Genomic DNA, 20,515 nt, shown 5'->3' on the forward strand with positions numbered 1-20,515 from the left:
AGGTTTCACGTTGAGGCCACAGAGATAACGGCCTGTCTGCTTTACAGTTAGATTCACCCTGTGCAATTTCAGTTATGAAAATGTGGTGGCCATCAAGAACCGAATGTGAGGTATTCTTAACATGGTCTAGGTAGTATAGTACATATTGGTTGTTTTATGTGATGTCATATTACTGGATACTGGTATGAAAGCAGGCAATGAAACATTGCAGCATGCCTGAGTTGGTCCTGTAGGCAGGTATCACACTGTGGTATCTATCAGTCCAAAACAGGGTGAACTATGAGAGTGCATTCATATGATATCACATGCATTTCACTCTAAGGTCTACACCTGTTTTATTCAGGGCATTTGACTAGAGGTCGGCCGATTATTGGAGGACCAAAAAAGGCCGATACCGATTAATCGGCCAATTTTATTAATTTTTTAAATTGTTAAAAAAAAAGTTTGCATTTGTAATAATGACAATTACAACAATATTGAATGAACACTTACTTTAACTTAATATAATACATCAATAAAATCAATTTAGACTCAAATAAATAATGAAAATTTTAAATTTGGTTTAAATAATGAAAAAACAAAGTGTTGGAGAAGAAAGTAAAAGTGCCATGTAAGAAAGCTAACGTTTAAGTTCCTTGCTCAGAACATGAGAACATATGAAGCTGGTGGTTCCTTTTAACATGAGTCTTCAATATTCCCAGGTAAGAAGTTTCAGGTTGTAGTTATTATAGGAATTATAGGACTATTTCTCTCTATACCATTTGTATTTCATTAACCTTTGACTATTGGATGTTCTTATAGGCACTTTAGTATTGCCAATGTAACAGTATAGCTTCCATCCCTCTCCTCGCTCCTACCTGAACTCGAACCAGGAACACAGCGACAACAGCCACCCTCGAAGCAGCGTTACCCATGCAGAGCAAGGGGAATAACTACTCTAAGTCTCAGAGCGAGTGACGTTTAAAAACGCTATTAGCACGCACCCTGCTAACTAGCTAGCCATTTCACATCGGTTACACCAGCCTAATCTCGGGAGTTGATTGGCTTGAAGCACAGCGAAGAGCTTCTGGCAACACGCAGGAAAGTGCTGTTTGAATGAATGCTTACGAGCCTGCTGCTGCCTACCACCGCTCAGTCAGACTGCTCTATCAAATCATAGACTTAATTATAACATAACACACAGAAATACGAGCCGTAGGTCATTTAATATGGTCGAATCCGGAAACTATCATCTCGAAAACGAGACATTTATTCTTTCAGTGAAATACGGAACTGTTCCGTATTTTATCTAACGGGTGGCATCCATAAATCTAAATATTCCTGTTACATTGCACAACCTTCAATGTTATGTCATGATTACGTAAAATTCTGGCAAATTAGGCGGTCCAAACTGTTGCATATACACTGACTCTGCGTGCAATGAACGCAAGAGAAGTGACACAATTTCACATGGTTAATATTGCCTGCTAACCTGGATATGCTAAATATGCAGGTTTAAAAATATATACTTCTGTGTATGATTTTAAGAAAGGCATTGATGTTTCTGGTTAGGTACACATTGGAGCAACGATACGCACCGCATCGATTATATGCAACGCAGGACACGCTAGATAAACTAGTAATATCATCAACCATGTGTAGTTAACTAGTGATTATGATTGATTGTTTTTTATAAGATAACTTTAATGCTAGCTAGCAACTTACCTTGGCTTCTACTGCATTCACGTAACAGGCAGGCTCCTAGTAGAGTGCAATGTAATCAGGTGGTTAGAGCGTTGGACTAGTTAACTGTAAGTTTGCAAGATTGAATCCCCCTAGCTGACAAGGTAAAAATCTGTCGTTCTGTCCCTGAATGAGGCAGTTAACCCACTGTTCCTAGGCCATCATTGAAAGTAAGAATGTGTTCTTAACTGACTTGCCTAGTTAAATAAAGATTTAAATACATTGATATATATTTTTTTTAAATAGGCCAAAACGGTGTCCAAAAATACCGATTTCCGATTGTTATGAAAACTTGAAATCGGCCCTAATTAATCGACCATTCCGATTAATCGGTCGACCTCTACATTTGACAAATAACATTTGATTTGATTTGACGTGCTCTATGATTTGCCCTTTCTGAGAATGGTGTCATGTTCAGTGTTTCCCCTAGATTTTCTTTTATCGACATAGGTGACAAAGTTAGCATGCAGGGGTTAATGGACGTGGCAAATGGCGTGGTCTAACACTTACAATTTTTGAACAAACAAAATGTTGCTGTTTTTAAAGCTAATTTCTTGCAATTAGTGACTCGAACATGATAACAAAATCATTGGGGGCCCAATGCCATAACATTTTTGGGAATATAAGATTTCCCTTACTGTCTAGTTTTTATTTTGGTTTTTATACTGAGCAACTGAGCAAAAAATTATACTGCAACATGCCAATGTATACGATTTACTGAGTTACAGTTCGTATAAGGAAATCAGACAATTGAAATAAATTAATTTGGCCGAAATGGATGGATTTTAAGATACTTTAAAAAAAAAAATAAAAGGTAGGGGCATGGATCAGAACCAGTCAGTATCTGGTGTCACCACCATTTGCAGCGGAACATATTTCGTTGGCGTAGAGTTGATCAGGCTGTTGATTGTGGAATGTTGTCCCATTCCCCTTCAATGGCTGTGCGAAGTTGCTGGTTATGGGCGGGAACTGGAACATGCTGTCAATCCAGAGCATCCCAAAAAATGCTGAATGGGTGACATGTCTAGTGAGTATGCAGGCCATGGAAGAACTGGAACATTTTCAGCTTCCAGGATTTGTGTACAGGTCCTTGCAACATTATCATGCTGTAACATGAGGTGATGATGGCAGATGAATGGCATAACAATGGGCCTTAGGATCTCATCAAGATATCTCTGTGCATTCAAATTACCATTGATAAAATGCAATTGCGTTTGTTTTCCATAGTTTATGCCTTCCCATACTCTTTTTACAACGTTTGACATCAGCAAACTGCTCGCCCACACGACACTATACACATGGTCTGCGGTTGTGAGGCCAGTTGGACGTACTGACAAATTCTCTAAAATTACATTTGAGGTGGCTTATGGTAGAGAAATGGACATTACATTCTCTGGCAACGGCTTTGGTGGACGTTCTCGCAGTCAGCATGCCAAACGCACACTCCCTCAACTTGAGACATCTGTGGTATTGTGTTGAGACACAACTTCACATTTTAGAACGGCATTTAATTGTCCTCAGCACAGGGTGCACCTGTGTAATGATCATGCTGTTAAATCATCTTCTTGATATGCCACACCTGTCAGGTGAGTGGAATATCTTGGCAAAGGAGAAAGGCTCACAAACGGGGATGTAAACAAATGTGTACACAGCATTTTTGATAAAAGCTTTTTGTGCGTATGGAACATTTCAAGGATCTTTTATTTCAGCTCGTAAAACATGGGACCAACACTTTACAAGTTACGTTATATTTTTGTTCAGTGTAGTTCTCAAATATGATCTTATTTAAAAATCGATTTTCCAGTGTTAGCTGTGCCACCGGAGGCTCTGGGTTCAAGCCCAGGCACTGTCGCAGCCGTCCGCGACCGGGAGGTCTATGGGGCGACGCACAATTGGCCTAGCGTCGTCCAGGTTAGGGAGGGTTTGGCCGTTAGAGATATCCTTGTCTCATTGCGCACTAGCGACTCCTGTGGTGGGCCGGGCGCAGTGCGCGCTATCCAGGTTGCCAGGTGCACAGTGTTTCCTCCGACACATTGGTGCGGCTGGCTTCCAGGTTGGATGCGCACTGTGTTAAGAAGCAGTGCGGCTTGGTTGCGATGTGTTTCGGAGGACGCATGGCTTTCGACCTTCGTCTCTCCCGTACGGGAGTTGTAGCGATGAGACAAGATAGTAACTACTAACAATTGGATACCACGAAAAGGGGGTCAAATTTAAAAAAATAAATGCATGTTTAAATAGATTTTCTACATACTTTTTATCTGGTTTTAGTCATTTAAATTTTATTCTGAAAACCATTTTAAAATCTCAATGTTATTTTTTGCCTGCTGCTGCCAAATTAATATAGGGAAAACGCTGTTGATGTTTGTGTGCGTGCCTGTGAGTGAGATCCTCCCACCTTGTAGTTGGTACAGGAGTGTGGCTGTCTTTTATCCCACACAATCAGATTGTAAAGGTGGGCTCATGTTTCCTAAGGCCTTGAAGGGCTTAATGCCTTTCCAATTGTGTTGAGAGACCTTTGAAGCCAGCCAATGCAGAGTGAAGTTGTGTTCATCAGGAACAGCTGGTGCCATCCATTGTGACCCATATCAGTTTAGTGCCCATAGTAAACTGACTTAACCTGTCCGCCTGTGTGCTTAGCATAATGAAGAAGCCATTGCGCTTTAGTCTCTGGTGATATCTAGTTTCAAAATGTTAATTCATGTTCCCAAAAGGCTAAAACATGTAGCCTACCCTAATCTAAATGGAATACATTGCTGTCAGTACAGGGTGTGTGGCACATAGTAGTTTGTCTGAATTCTGCTATTATTTCCACCCTTTCGCCTTCCTTTCAGTTCCCTTATTTGGCCGTCAACAGAAACCGATAGTCAGAAATCTGAAGAGGAAGTGAGTGGTCAATCATAAACATAAGAGAGAGACCTACTCTGTAGTGTGGATTTTAGAAATACATCATGCAGTGTGTTTAACTTCCAGGGGAATGCCTGTGTAGAGGGGACAAAGATATTAAAATGGCAGTTCAGTGCAAGTAGCCAGGCAGGCAGTTTTGCATGGCATCAGCCGATTGCAGCAAGGGCTTCCCCACAGTGCCTCCCAAAACACAATTGCCGTCATTTTAGTTGTTCTAACAGGTGGGTGGATCTTCGCAGGACCAGGACTGCACTCGTACAGATGGCTCAAAAGTTTTCCTTTGCGTGGCGTACCACGACTGTTAACTCCTAAAGTGTGCTAGCTGGGGGGGGGTTCTTCTTTTGCGGGCTGAGATGTATGCAAAAGCAGACAGATGATACGCACACCAGGAGGAAATGACGTCATCCGCTAGGCTTGGACGATATACCGTTTATACCGGGGTATTTTGGGGGTTGGGGCACCTGCGTGCTTAATTATAAGTTAAGTGTAACTGTAAGAAATCTAAGATGTATGTCAAATAAATGATATCCAGCTCAGTGCTTCAGCTATGCATTTGGTTTGCTAACTTGCTAGATGTCAAGATCAAGCTTCTTGGTTACAGAAGAGACATTCAATCTTCTCCTGGATATGTTGGCAAGACATTTTTAGCTTAATTTGAATCAAAAAAAAATTTAAGGATTGTTTTGCTTGGTGTTGCGGCTGGCCAGCACAGTGCCCGCTCTCCCCAGCATATTTCTCCTGATTTGTTATGCAAACGGCACCCAAGCGACTCTGCTCCTTCTGTTTGTGACTCTTAGTAGGCAGTGGGGAAAGGTAGCTAGTTAGAATAATTTAAAAATAGCCTAGACACAGTGTTGGTTCAAAGCTCATTCTGTTTCGCATCAAACTCATTTTCTGGATCTGAAAGGCTGCAACCGGACAATGTCTGCAACCTCACTCGGCTTCAACAAGGTCTCTTTTACATGGACAAGCATGGAAGGGCCCCCAGTTTGCACTGAGCGTCACCAACACAGTTGTGAGTTAAGCTCGCTCACACTAGAGTTGATAGAAGTAGTCTGTGTTCTGATTTAAATTGACAGGCACTTTCAGAAGCAGTGTTTGACGATCTGCACAGAATCTCAGCTTGTAGGCAAAGTTACATTATTGCATATAAGATTGTAGGAGTGCCATATGCTGTCAAGTCTACCTAGTATGAAGGTGAAGTAGTGAAATGTGCAAACATATGTCATATCTTACCAATTTAACCCTTCCATTCCCCCTGTGTTCTCTCATCTTACTCCAGACACCAGGGATCAGAAGAGAAGGTGGCGAGACTAACATGAGTCACTGAGTTTTCCACAATAAAGAAGACTTTGTTGCTTAACCCATCTAATTTTCTACTGGAGGTGGATATCATCCAAAGACGACTGGGACACGAGGTGGAAGAATAATTCACAATAAGGAACAGAGATCGGTGCTCGGCGATGCCTCAGGTAATGGAAGGGAGGGTTCTTTTTAGAAGTGGTCCAACTTTAGTCAATGGTCTCGCCGTTATCTTACAATTGACCATCTTTCAGCACAAACAACCTCTTCAGCAAAAACAACTAGGTTGCTGGATAGTTGATTAGCATTATCCATAACGATGTATCTCAGATCTTCACACATTGTTTTCCTGAGTCTGTAGCTTAAAACTGACAGACCTTCGCCTAGTTGCCCTGCAATTACACCGTGGATGGTATATGGCGAGTTCCCATGTTGGACATGGGAATGTTCCCACATTCATCCTGGCTTACACAACACCACAAATGTTGCATGTTCATTGTTACTCTCCATGCTTAACTAAATGTTTAAAGTGGTACTATGTACATACCCACTGATTCTTGAAGAATATACATTTATAAATGCCTCATGAACTGTCATACCCCATCAGTACCTAAAATATAAGCTTGTGTTACTCCGTTGTTTGTAAAGCCTAAAAACAGATTGCCCCTTTAAACTACGACTTATCATCTCTGTTCACCGTTTCAATAGTTTGGAATGTTTATTTCTCCTTAGCCCAGCATCAGTGGAATGGATCCTCCCTTTGGGGATTTCTTTCAAACTTATACTTTTGCTGACCAGGCACTAACCAGCACAGACCTGTTGGCGAGTAACACAGACCCAGACTTCATGTACGAACTGGTAAGTGTTCTCCATGCAAAGTGGCCTCTGGGCAAGATCACAGTTTACAGAGGTCACAGAGAATCAGGATAGACAGGTGGCCTAGTAGAGAACACAACCCGCTACGGCAATAGAATTATAAAGATGTAACGTCTCTTTATTTACACATACAATATTGTTGAGTGAATAGGGTTGCGTACTTAGCCTTATCACACATCTGTCAAAGGATAAGACAATAACATGCATTTAATGTAGCTTCTTTATACTCCCCTTTCCTCCCCAGGATAGAGATATGACCAATCGCCAAAGCCCTAAAGGTGATCACTCCACAGTGGGGGACTACAAGGAGATGGAGTGTGGGGAGTACCTCTTGGAGCTGGTGGACAGTGACCCGGACTACAGCTCCAACTTTGAGCAGTGGGATACGTACTGGGAGGACATGACCAAGTACACCCGCTTTACCAGCTGTGACATCTGGGGCACCAAGGAGGCAGGCCTGGATGACTTCTCTAGCCCCTACCAGGACGAGGAGGTGATTGGCCAGACCCCCACCCTGGCCCAGCTCAACAGCGAGGACTCGCAACCACCTGTGTGTGACACGCTTTACCACCCTGATCTGCTGATGGGGGGCCAGAAGCAGCACTCCTCCCTCCCCCCACTCTCCCTGGGCAAGAAGATGGCCGCCCGCCTGGGCCCCTCGTTCTCCGCCTCCTGCTCCAACCTGGTCAGGGACCCCCTGGGTGACTTTGCAGAGGGTTCCCTGAGCGCCACTTGGCCTGTCCCCTCCACCACAGAGACTATGTCCAAGGCCCAGGGTCCCAGCAAGATGGCTGCTCTGGGCCACCACTGCAACGACTATGTGCGCAAGGCCACGGTTCGCGTCAGCATGCCTTGCCGGCCCCTAGTCGACATGCCCATGGCCTCCCATCAAATTGAGTCTGAAGACCACTCCCCATACCCCAGCAAGCCTCCTGAGGTGGCCACCACGTCTGGCTGTGCTGCCCCTGTGGCTGCTCCTGCTACTGCAGCCTCTGCCTCTGCCAGCATCCTGGCCTATGAGAAGAGAGAAGAGCTGCCTTGCCGGGTGATGCCCCCCGCCTCAGTGGGCACATCTGGAGCTGTGCCCCCCATCCTCCACTACCCTGTGGCTGGGGCCAAGGCCAGTGAGTCTCTGCTGACTGCCAGTGGGAGTGCCCTGGGACATGACCCAGTCTCTGACAAAAAGAAGGAAGAGGAGCACAACTACTCCCTGTTCCTAACCCGAGCCAGGCTGGCTGGGAAAACCCTCACTGAGATGGATGAGGAGGAGGAGGAAGAAGAAGAGGTGGGGGAGATGGAGGATGAGGAAGATGCTGAGGGGGTGGAGCTGGATGAAGATCATGATGAGGGTTTCGGCAGTGAGCATGAGCTCTCTGAGAACGAGGATGATGATGATGAGGATGATGATGATGAGGAGGATGATGATTATGAGGGCGATAAAGATGACGACATGAGTGACACCTTCTCCGAGCCAGGTAGCCATGTATCAGGTAGTCATTTCAATGTCCATGCACCTTGAATTATAGTAACCATTTTTTGTTTTTCATGTGAAGTAAAGTTAGTCGCTGAAGGTGCCCACTTCAGAACGATGGGTATATTACAAATGTCAGCTCCCTGTAAAGAAAACATCACCTATATTTCTAGATGGGAATCTCTTTGTAGCTGAAGGACGGAAAAATGTAATTAAAATAACATTTGTGATAGGTTCACTTGTTCCCTGTTGGAAATCCTTGATCGGGCCCATTGTGTTACAGTGAGTCATTCTGTATTGTAAAGGAAGAATTTCAACCTTATCTTGTCCAGGGACCCCCCCACCCCAGGCAAACTGGCGACCTAGGGATCCCCATTGTACGTTAGCAAACTTGTGAATGAAAATGGCAAGGAGAAGTAATCAACATTATTAAATGAATAGATTTGGCAGATAGTTTTTCATTATTTTGACCTCCCCACATTATAATTGGAAGAGGAAGTGTAAACTCTAACAGCCTTTTAGCTAGAAGGGTGACTTAAACACATTTTCGGTATGGGCTGCTATTTAGCTGGTTAAACAAAGGTTAGCCATGTGTTGGCAAAATTGTCCAAGTCAAGGAAGCTTGCCAGCAGTTCTCTTTAAATTTGGTGTACCTTTTTTAATTAGACTTTTGTCAACAGACTCCCTAGAATATATGGAGAGAACGGTTCAGAATATTAGGGATCAATGAAAGAAAGCCATGTAAATACACTCATATCCTCTCCTTTTCAGCAGATAAAAAAATACTCTGATCTTGTAATATTATTTAGGGTTAGGAAAGTGTTTGTGAATAACAAAAACACAGGTTTGGAGAGCCTTTACACACAAAATATATTTGTGAATCAAAAATAGCGGTTTGATTCATCTTGAATGTTCCCATATTCAATTATTCAATCCATGGAATATTGTAAGGTGAAAAAGTGTACAATAGGGGTTGAACATTAGTCTATAAATCTACCCTAATAATCCTCACTAATCATGGAGCTGTGACGACAACGGTCCAGTCCCTGTCAACTGTGTGCCATTCTCCAGGTTTAAACGGCTCTGTATGGTCTGCCTTCCATAATGATTCAAATAGGCTACATGTCCCAAATTATTGCACAACTTCTAATATGATCCACCATTGCTAGCGATCCTCAGGAACAACCACACAAACGTGACAGGAAAGAAAGGTAATGATGCTAAATGTAAGGAAACTAACAATGAAGTGCCAATTATAAATATATGTGGGTATAACTGACGGTGACTACCGATAGTGGCTGATATTTAACACGATACAAATTATAAAAAATATAGTGAAAAGTCCAGGCATATAATAAAACATTCGAGCAATCAACTCGGTACGCTTGCCGCTATACTGTCATTTGCGTATGGCTACAGAAGCCTATAGCATGGGTCTCCAAATTTCATCCCTGCAAATTATAAAGCCTGCATTTCATAAACTTCACTGTGGAAAAGGTAATATGTTGATATGCTTCAGTTTTCTTCCATTGGTGCCATAAGGTGAATTAGATCTAAAAACAATTGTAATTTACTGTATATTCACAATTCCCTTATCCAAATGGCTTACTCATTTACCTAGCTCTTAGCAAAAGTGCTTATCAATTTGTAAATTACAGTTATTTCTATAGGGGGGAGAAGATGGTGGAGTTATGTAGGCATGAAGTCAAGGTCAGAATACGGCGTATTTGTAGACACACCTTAATTTCTTTGATCTCCACCCCAAAACGTTTAGCGGATGACTATCATGCTATTCTCCTGCTTAAGTTCAGGGTCAGAATATGCAGAGAAAGAAAAGTGCATGCTCACTCGAGTCGGAATTCCCGCCTATGTGATTGGGACAGTATGATCATCAGGCTCAATGGTTTATTTATACTATTTTATAAGTGGGGGGGGGGGGGGGGTCGTCTCTGATCAACTGAACCTCTATGCACTTTTCTCATCCTCACTCCCTATGCTCATCTCTTCTCCTCAACCATATCTCCCTCTAATCTTTTCTTTCTGATCTTTCTTTCTTGTTGTTCCCTCGCCTCTCTCTCCCTCATCCCTGTCCTGTCTGTTGTGATCAGGATGTGACAATGACACGGTGGGGGACGTCAAGGGCCTGACAGCAGGGATCTCCAGGAAGAGGGGCAAACGCCGCTACTTCTGGGAGTACAGCGAGCAGCTCACCCCCTCTAAGCAGGAGCGCATGCTTAAGCCCTCCGAGTGGGACAGACAGACCCTGCCCAGCAACCTCTACCAGAGGAATGGCCCACACCACGGTGAGACACACAACTTTATCTCTCTCATAAACACACACACTCATACTGGTCAGTGGTTACGTGTGCACTGAAAAAATATATATAAATGCAACATGCACCAATTTCAAAGATTTGACAAAGTTACAGTTCATATAAGGACAGGGGCGTGAATCAGAAAACCAGTCAATATCTGGTGTGACCAGATGCAGCGCAACACTCTTCTTTTGCGTAGAGTTGATCAGGCTGTTGATTGTGGAATGTTGTTCCACTCCTCTTCAATGGCTGTGTGAAGTTGCTGGATATTGTTGGGAACTGGAACACACTGATGTACACTTCAAACCAGAGCATCCCAAACATGCTCAATGGGTGACATGTCTGGTGAGTATGCAGGCCACGGAAGAGCTGTGACATTTTCAGCTTCTAGGAATTATGTACAGATCCTTGCGACATGGGGCCATGCATTATCATGCTGAAACATGAGGTGATGAATGGCACAACAATGGACCTCAGGATCTCGTCATGGTATCTTTGTGCATTCAAATTGCCATTGATAAAATTTTGTTTGTTGTCCGTAGCTTATGGCTAGAAATCATTAACGTTATATTTTAAAATGAGTGTCTAACTTTTGGGATAACTGGTCAATTAAGGTAAAAGGTAGTCACTTTTGACCACAGCATGGGTTGGTAATTTCCATAGCAATATATATATATATATATTATTTTTTATTTATTTATTTATTATTATTTTTTTAACCTTTATTTTACTAGGCAAGTCAGTTAAAAACAAATTCTTATTTTCAATGACGGCCTAGGAACAGTGTGTTAACTGCCTGTTCAGGGGCAGAACGACAGATTTGTACCGTGTCAGCTCGGGGATTGGAACTTGCAACCTTTTGGTTACTAGTCCAAAGCTCTAACCACTAGGCTACCCTGCCGCCTCTACACTCTAACCACTAGGCTACCCTGCCGCCTCTACACTCTAACGACTAGGCTACCCTGCCGCCTCTACACTCTAACGACTAGGCTACCCTGCCGCCTCTACACTCTAACCACTAGGCTACCCTGCCGCCTCTACACTCTAACCACTAGGCTACCCTGCCGCCTCTACACTCTAACCACTAGGCTACCCTGCCGCCTCTACACTCTAACCACTAGGCTACCCTGCCGCCCCATATATTGAATTATAATCACCAAAAATGACTTAACTGCCAATCGTATCCACTTATTGTTTACGTTTTTTTTATCCAAAAGGTTCAAGTTATTAATTTGTAAACTTGGAAAAGTAGGAACAACTTCATTAATATAACAAAGTGTTCTTAATAAGTCCAAGTAAAGGAAGTGGAATTGCTTTGCAAACCTCTAGTCCATATATTCTCTTTGAGTAATATTAACCTGAAATTTACCAATGAACTCCCCAGTGTTGTCTAACAAATCACATACAAAGTTAAAACACTTGTCAAACCAAAGACCTTTGAAAATGGATTTCCTATTAATTTTAATAACCATTATTCCAAATCAATGTTTTTACAGAAAAGTAAAATTAGCTGGCGAAACTTACAGTACCAGTCAAAAGTTTGGACACACCCACTCATTCAAGGGTTTTTTCTTTATTTTTACTATTTTCTACATTGTAGAATAATAGTGAAAACTTAAACTATGAAATAACACATGGAATCATGTAGTAACCAAAACAGTGTTGAACAAATAAACAAATCAAAATATATTTAAGATTCTTCAAAGTAGCCACCCTTTGCCTTGATGACAGCTTTGCACACTCTTGGCATTTTCTCAACCAGCTTCAGCTGGAATGCTTTTCCAACAGTCTTGAAGGAGTTCCCACATATGTTGAGCACTCGTTGGCTGCTTTTCCTTCACTCTGTGGTCCAACTCATCCCAAACCATCTCAATTGGGTTGAGGTCAGGTGATTGTGGATGCCAGGTCATCTGATGTAGCACTCATCACTCTTTCTTGGTCAAATAGCCCTTACACAGCCTGGAGGTGTGTTGGGTCATTGTCCTAAAGAAATTATTTTCCCACTAAGCACAAACCAGATGGGTTGGCGTATCGCTGCAGAATGCTGTGGTAGCCATGCTGGTTAAGTGTGCCTTTTTAATTCTAACTACATCACTGACAGTGTCACCAGCAAAGCACCATCACACCACCCTCTCCATGTTTCACGGTGGGAACCACACATGCGGAGATCATCCGTTCACCTACTCTGCACCTCAAAAAAACACTGCGGATCCCTTTTAAATTCTCAGATTTGTTAAGAAATATGGCTAGCAAATCTGGCTAAAATAAATAAGAGGGGATATCGTACAACTCTGTCTAATTCCTCTAGCAATAGAGAAACGAGGGGAGGTTCCATTACTCATAGCTAGCGAACTGCTAATGTCATTATATATCAATCATCCTTATCACTTTACAGAAATTCTCCCTGAACCCAAAAGTAGAGAGTTCTAAATACAAAGTTGTGCTCTAAAGTGTCAAAAGCCTTAAAAAAATCTAAATACAATATAAAGCCATCATCTTCTATGAACTCACTGTAATCTATAATATCTCAAACTAATCGTATATGGTTATGAATACTCCTTCCTTTAATGAAGGCTAAGTGTCACTGATTTGTATATAATTCAGGCCTTTTTTCAGCCTATTGGCATGAAGTGCACTTCTCCAGTGTGCCAGTAGCCATCGAAGGTGAGCATTTGCCTACTGAAGTTGGTTACGATGCTGAACTGCAGTCGGATCAAGACTCTGGTGAGGACTACGAGCATGCAGATGTGCTTCCCTGAGACGGTTTCTGACCGTTTGTGCAGAAGTTCCCACAGTTTCATCAGCTGTCCGGGTGGCTGGTCTCAGACCATCCCGCAGGTGAAGAAGCCGGATGTGGAGGTCCTGGGCTGGCACGGTTACAAGTGGTCTGCGGTTGTGAGGCCAGTTGGACGTACTGACAAATTCTCTAAAATAATGTTGGAGGCGGCCTATGGCAGGGAAATGAACATTAAATTATCTGGCAACAGCTCTGGTGGACATTCCTGCAGTCAGCATGCCAATTTCACGCTCCCTCAGAACTTGAGATGTCTGTGGCATTGTGTTGTGTGACAACTGCACATTTTAGTGGCCTTTATTGTCCACAGCACAAGGTGAACCTGTGTAATAATCATGCTGTTTAATCAGCTTCTTGATATGCTACACCTGTCAGGTGGATGGATTATTTAGGCAAAGGAGAAATGCTCACAGAGATGTAAAAGAATGTGTGCTCAATTTAAAATATATATTTTTTTGTGGGTCTGGAACATTTCAGGGATCTTTTATTTCAGCTCATGAAACATGGCTCCAAACACTTTACATGTTGCGCTTATATTTTGGTTCAGTATAGAAGCACACACCACAAACTACCTATTGAAGTATGAATTCTCACACGTACAGTTGTACCTGATCAAAGCCACATGCTTCATAGTTAATTAATTACAGTAGATCACAGGTTATACATGTAACATGGCTGTTCCGTTATTCATGATGTACATTCATGGGTTTTGGATGAATCCATTTGGATACAAATGCATCTGACTGTCCCTGCTGACAAAGGGGAAACGTCTCAGTGGTTAACCAGCTCGGTGATTTGGCTGTGTGAACAGGGAAGTACAATCTGAAGAAGTCTCGACGGACGGACGTGGAGGACCTAACCCCTAACCCTCGGAAGCTGCTGCAGATCGGTAACGAGTTGCGTAAGCTCAACAAGGTGATCAGTGACCTGACCCCGGTCAGCGAGCTGCCCATCACAGCCCGCCCTCGCTCCCGCAAGGAGAAGAACAAACTGGCCTCCAGGTACTGGATTCTCACCTTTCAACCTCCATATGTTCAACACTCAGTAGTTACAGCTGGGTCTGACATTTTTGACACCCTTGATGAAGATGAGCAAAAAATGTCTGTATAAAATAAAACATTCAACTACCGAGCTATATTGTATGTACATTTTTGAGGTGGAAATTATTTTATTTTATACTAATACAATTGCTTAGACAAAGAGAATTAGTTTAATAGGTACGCTATTCGTTTTTTTCTCAAAGGTAAGGGTAAAAATTGACACCTGTTTTCAAAATCCTCACCTCGCGAGCATAATGTTTTATGAGTTGGAGAACACATTGGGAGGGATCTTAGACCATTGCTCCATACAGATTCTTTCCAGATCCTTGATATCCTTTGTTTGCGCTTATAGACTTTCCTCTTCAATTCAAACCACAGGTTTTCAATGGGGTTCAACTCCGGAGACTGAGATGGCCATCGCAAAATGTTGATTTTTGTCGCCTATTAGCCATTTCTTTGTGGATTTTGATTGTGCTTGGAGTTGTCTTGCTGGAAGAACCGATTGCGGCCAAGTTTTTGCCTCCTGGCAGAGGCAAGCAGGTTTTCGGCTAAAATATCCTGGTGCATGGTAAAGGAGGCTGAAACTTTGCCACAAGTGGATCTTCCAGCAAGACCATAACCCCAAGTGCACATCAAGAAATGTTTAATTTGCCATAACATCAATGTTTTGCAATAGGGCTGCAACAGGGGCTTCCTGAGGTGGATTCTCAATCCTTGAAACCCAGTGGTGATATCAAATATTAGCGATTTAGCGATATTACTGTGCAACCTAGACTTTCTATTTTCTAACGAGATTGCAAATCAATTCGTATGTTGTAGTGTTCATCGGTTATGAATGTTTCAGCCTCTGTGTTGGGAAATTGTGTTTTTACTGTCAGTTTCCATTTGAGTCTGTATTGTCCGATCTCTGAGAAGATGGAAGTCACATGATCTGTTAGCGAACACATGATGTGCCATCAAGGATCTGGAAAGATTCTGTATGGAGGAATGGTCTAAGATCACTGCCAATGTGTTTTCCAACTCATAAAACATATATTTAAAAGGCTCACTGCCGTTATTCTCATAAGGTGTAGGTATTGAAAGTTATTGAATTAAGGGGTGTCTAAGTTTCAGAAAGTCAATTATTACTTGTTAAAAAAAAAATTGGAGCAATTCTATTAGTATAAAATCATTTCCCAATTGTTTTAACATACAATATCAGTATATTAATATTTTTTTTATGTACAGTCATTTTTGCTCATCTCTATCAAGGGTATCAGTAATATCAGACTCTACTATATATGTTCAATGCTCCCTCTCAAGAACCGTCCCTTTCTGCTTTGTTAACTTTGATACACACAACTACTACCACCACCACCACTAATGCTACTACGCCTTTAAACCACTTGTTTTTCTCTCTTTTCAGGGCCTGTCGGCTGAAGAAGAAGGCTCAGTATGAGGCCAATAAAGTCAAGCTGTGGGGTCTGGGCACAGAATATGGTATGTTTTAGGGTGTTTGTCCATAAAATTATTATTTAATTCAATGTTTATGAAAATGCAATTCAGTAAAGAATCAGAAAACGATATTCCAAACCCTGTGTCTCTACTATATATATAGTAGAGACACAGGGTTTGGACTTATATATATTTCTCAAAACTTAGACTATTTACTCAGAGAATTTAACGCGATTAGAGTGAATAGAATGTAATTACGGCCAAAAAGTGTTTACTGCTAAATAGAACTCGGTCACTGCTTTTGGGAAGAACAGCGCTAATTTAGCTTGTCAGTTGACATTTGATCTAGTGGCTGCAGATTTGTGTGTGATAACATGGCCTTTTTCTAATTGAAATGCAAAACAAAATTACACTGATAGATAGTGAGTGTGTTTGGAACGTTTTCAGACCCCTTGACTTTTTCCACACGTTACAGGATTATTTTGAAATGCATTAAATAGTTTTTTCCCCCTCATCAATCGACACAATACTCCATACTCACAAAGGAGGGAAAAAAATAGTTTTTAAAAATGTTTGCAAATTTATATGAATAAAAAAAACTGAAGTATCACATTTTCATAAGTATTCAGACCCTTTACTCCGTACTTTGTTGAAGCGTCTTTTGCAGTGATTACAGCCTAGTCATCTTGGGTATGCCCCTACAAGCGTAGCACACTTGTATTTGTGGAGTTTCCCCCATTCTCTGCAGATCCTCTCAAACTTTGTCCGGTTGTATGGGGAGCGTTGCTGCACAGCTATTTTCCGGTCTCTCCAGAGATGTTCAATCGGGTTCAAGTCCGGGCTCTGGCTGGGCCGCTCCAGGACATTGAGACTTGTGCTTAGGGGCATTGTCCTGTTGGAAGTTGAACCTTCGCCCCAGTCTGAGATCCTGAGCACTCTGGAGCAGGATTTAATCAAGGATCTCTCGATCCTGACTATTCTCCCAGTCCCTGCCGCTGAAAAACCTCCCCACAGCATGATGATGCTGCCACCACCATGCTTCGCACGTAGGGATGGTGCCAGGTTTCCTCCAGACGTGACGCTTGGTATTCAGGCCAAAGAGTTCAGTCTTGGTTTCATCAGACCAGAGAATCTTATTTCTCATGGTCTGAGAGTCCTTTAAAACCTTTTGGCAAACTCCAAACGGGCTGTCCTGTGCCTTTCTATGAGGAGTGGCTTCCGTCTGGACCACTCTACCATAAAGGCCTGATTGGTGGAGTGCTGCAGAGATGGTTGTCCTTCTGGAAGTTTCTCCCATCTCCACAGAGCAACTCTGGAGCTCTGACAGAGCTCCAATCGAGTTCTTGGTCACCTTCCTGACCAAGGCCCTTCTCCCCTGATAGCTCAGTTTGGCCAGGCGGCCAGCTCTCGGAAGAGTCTTGGTGGTTCCAAACTTCTTCCATTTAAGAATGTGTTCTTGGGGACCTTCAATGCTGCAGAAATTCGACCTCGTGCTTGGCTTTTGCTCTGACATGCACTGTCAACTGTGGGACCTTAATATAGACAGGTGTGTGCCTTTCCAAATCATCTCCAATCAAGTTGTAGAAACATCTCAAGGATGATTCTTGGAAATCAATTTTGAGTCTCATAGCAAAGGGTCTGATTACTTGTATAAATAAGTTATTTCTGTTTTATTTTGAATAAAATGTCTAAACTTGTTTTAAATTTTTCATTATGGGGTATTGGGTGTAGATTTGAGGATTTTTTAAATTTTTATTACATACATTTTAGGATTAGGCTGTAACGTAGCAATGTGTAAAAAGGGAAGGGGTCAGCATACTTTCCGACTGCTGTGTGTGTACAGTACCTGTCAAGTTTGGACACGCTGTTAATAACTATTATTCCTTATCAATGTTTTACAGAAAAGTTCAATTTGCTGGTGAAACTTACAGTACCAGTCAAGTTTGAACACACCCACTCATTCACGGGTTTTTCTTTATTTTTAATCTTTTCTACAATGTAGATTACTAGTGAAGACTTAAACTATGAAAAAACACATGGGATCATGTAGTAACCAATAAATGTGTTAAACAAAACTAAATGTATGTTACATTCTTCAAAGTAGCCACTCTTTTCCTTGATGACAGCTTTGCATACTCTTGGCATTCTCTCAACCAGCTTCACCTGGAATGCTTTTCCAACAGTCTTGAAGGAGTTCCCACATATGCTGAGCACTTGTTAGCTGCTTTTCCTTTACTCAGCGGTCCAACTCCTCCCAATCCATCTCAATTGGGTTGAGGTCGGGTGATTGTGGATGCCAGGTCATCTGATGCAACACTCCATCACTCTCCCTTCTTGTCAAATATCCCTTACACAGCCTGGAGGTGTGTTGGGTCAGTGTCCTGTTGAAAAACAAATGATCGTCTCACTAAGCACAAACCAGTTGGGATGGTGTTTCGCTGAAGAATGCTGTGATAGCCATGCTGGTTAACTGTGCCCTTTTAATTCTAAATAAATCACAGACAGTGTCACCAGCAAAGCACCCCCATATTATCACACCACCTCAATGCTTCACAGTGGTAACCACACATGCAGAGATGATCCATTCACCTACTCTGCATCTCACAAAGACATGGTTGGAACCAAAAATCTCAAATTTGGACTCATCAGACCAAAGGACCGATTTCCACTGGTCTATTGTCCATTGTTCGTGTTTCTTGGCCCAAGGAAGTCTCTTATTCTTATTGGTGTCATTTACTAGTGGTTTCTTTGCAGCAATTTGACCATGAAGGCCTGATTCACGCAGTCTGAATTGTTGATGTTGAAATGTCTGTTACTTGAACTCTTGGGCTGAAATTTTAGGTCTATTTGGGCTGCAATTTCTGAGGCTGGTAACTCTAATGAGCTTATCCTGTACAGCAGAGGTAACTCTGGGTCTTCCTTTCCTGTGGCGGTCCTCATGAGAGCCAGTTTCATCATAGCGCTTGATGTTTTTTGCGACTGCACAACGTTCTTGACATTTTCCAGATTGACTGACCTTCATGGTGTTAAAGTAATGATGGACTGTCATTTCTCTTTGTTTATTTGAGCTGTTCTTGCCATAATATGGACTTGGTCTTTTACCAAATAGGGATATCTTCTGTATACCACCCCTACCTTTTCACAACACAACTGATTGACTCAAACGCATCAAGAAGGAAAGAAATTCCACAACTTAACTTTTAACAAGGCACACCTGTTAATTGACATGCATTCCAGGTGGCCATCTAATGTAGCTGGTTGAGAGAATGCCAAGAGTGTGCCAAGCTTTCATTAAGGCAAAGGGTATCTACTTTGAAGAATGTCAAATGTTAAATATATTTTGATTTGTTTAACACTTTTTTTTTTTTGTTACTACGTGATTCCATATGTGTTATTTCATAGTTTTGATGTCTTCACTATTATTCTACAATGTAGAAAAAAGATAATAAAAACCCTTGATCGAGTAGGTGTGTCCAAACTTTTGACTGGTATTATATATCTACATATAAACAAAGCTAACAGACTGAATTTCAATACCTACCCTTGTGAAAAAATCTGATCCAGATTTTCAAATCAAACTTTATTTGTCACATGTGCCGAATACAACATGTGTAGACATTACTGTGAAATGCTTACTTACACGCCCTTAACCAACAGTGCAGTTCAAGAAGAAGAAAATATTTACCAAGTAGACTCAAATAAAAAAAGTAATAATAAAAAGTAACACAAGAATAACATTAACGAGGCTATATACAGGGGGCACCGGTACCGAGTCAGTGTGCGGGGGTACAGGCCAGTTGAGGTTCATTGTGAATTTCTGACTATTTCCCTTTATTAATTGCCATAAAAACGACCCCTCTCAACATTGATTGACCAGAGTTAGAGGAATAGAAATCCACGGATCTGGAGATGAAATTACTAGAGTATCAAGTTGATTTTGATTGGTCCGAAGCGCAGAAATGTATCCTAATTTTACCACCTCCCAACGCCGAAATATAGAGGAGATAAAACCAAGAGCTGCGCTGTCTAAATTAGCAATGGTCACAATGAACAAACTCTTGTTTAATCAACACTGTTAAGTACAAGCCTATTAAGGTTGTAATATTGAAGGGAAATATCTAATGATTTAATTGTGACTCATAATGACATGGGCTAAAGAAAATTAGGTTTAGACATTTAATTTAGTCGCACCTTCTTGAATTTACCTGCTTTTCACTCAATTCTAGAGCAGTGAGTGAACGCCTTATAGGTTTACCAGTTATGTTGAAGAATACACTTTTCTCACTGTCAATTTCCCTCTTCAGTTTTGTACATTGTGTGATTGGTAGGCTGGAATATGTCCTTGAGGTTTAGGGAAGGAAGGCTTTTTGCCAACCTCTCTTTTAAACTGAAAAATGTAATTGCTGTTTTGTTTTTTCTCCAGATCGGCTTCTGTTTGTCATCAACACCATAAAGGAAGAGATGGTGAACAGAGTGCAGGATATCTGCGACAAGGAAACAAGCATGACTGAAACGTTGGACAAACTCATCGAAGAAACCCTTGGTAAGATGAGGATGATTTGTATTTCGTAAGTAGCAACATAAATATAGTGTGCAGTAGGTTGTCTTCAGGAAATGGCCATGAAATGAGGCAGACACTCTCTCGTCCTTAGCTAAC

General features: G+C 41.8%; 1 protein-coding gene across 3 annotated transcripts in view; it reads left to right on the forward strand.

Moving 5' to 3' along the window:
• The window catches only part of LOC115105238 (CREB3 regulatory factor-like), a 30,690-nt gene that overhangs the window by 2,076 nt on the left and 8,099 nt on the right, over positions 1-20,515 (forward strand). The window contains exons 2-8 of one of the 3 annotated variants that reach the window (XM_029627008.2): positions 5,909-6,098; positions 6,661-6,786; positions 7,049-8,294; positions 10,384-10,578; positions 14,196-14,385; positions 15,830-15,903; positions 20,282-20,401. In XM_029627008.2, the coding sequence (XP_029482868.1) occupies positions 6,090-6,098; positions 6,661-6,786; positions 7,049-8,294; positions 10,384-10,578; positions 14,196-14,385; positions 15,830-15,903; positions 20,282-20,401 (1,960 nt within the window). In that variant the 5' untranslated portion in view covers positions 5,909-6,089. The remainder of the gene's footprint in view (positions 1-5,908; positions 6,099-6,660; positions 6,787-7,048; positions 8,295-10,383; positions 10,579-14,195; positions 14,386-15,829; positions 15,904-20,281; positions 20,402-20,515) is intronic. The other 2 variants (XM_029627009.2, XM_029627010.2) reach the window with 2 other exon arrangements.

This window comes from Oncorhynchus nerka, linkage group LG22 (assembly GCF_034236695.1).
Source record: "Oncorhynchus nerka isolate Pitt River linkage group LG22, Oner_Uvic_2.0, whole genome shotgun sequence".
In the NCBI taxonomy this organism is placed as follows: domain Eukaryota; kingdom Metazoa; phylum Chordata; class Actinopteri; order Salmoniformes; family Salmonidae; genus Oncorhynchus; species Oncorhynchus nerka.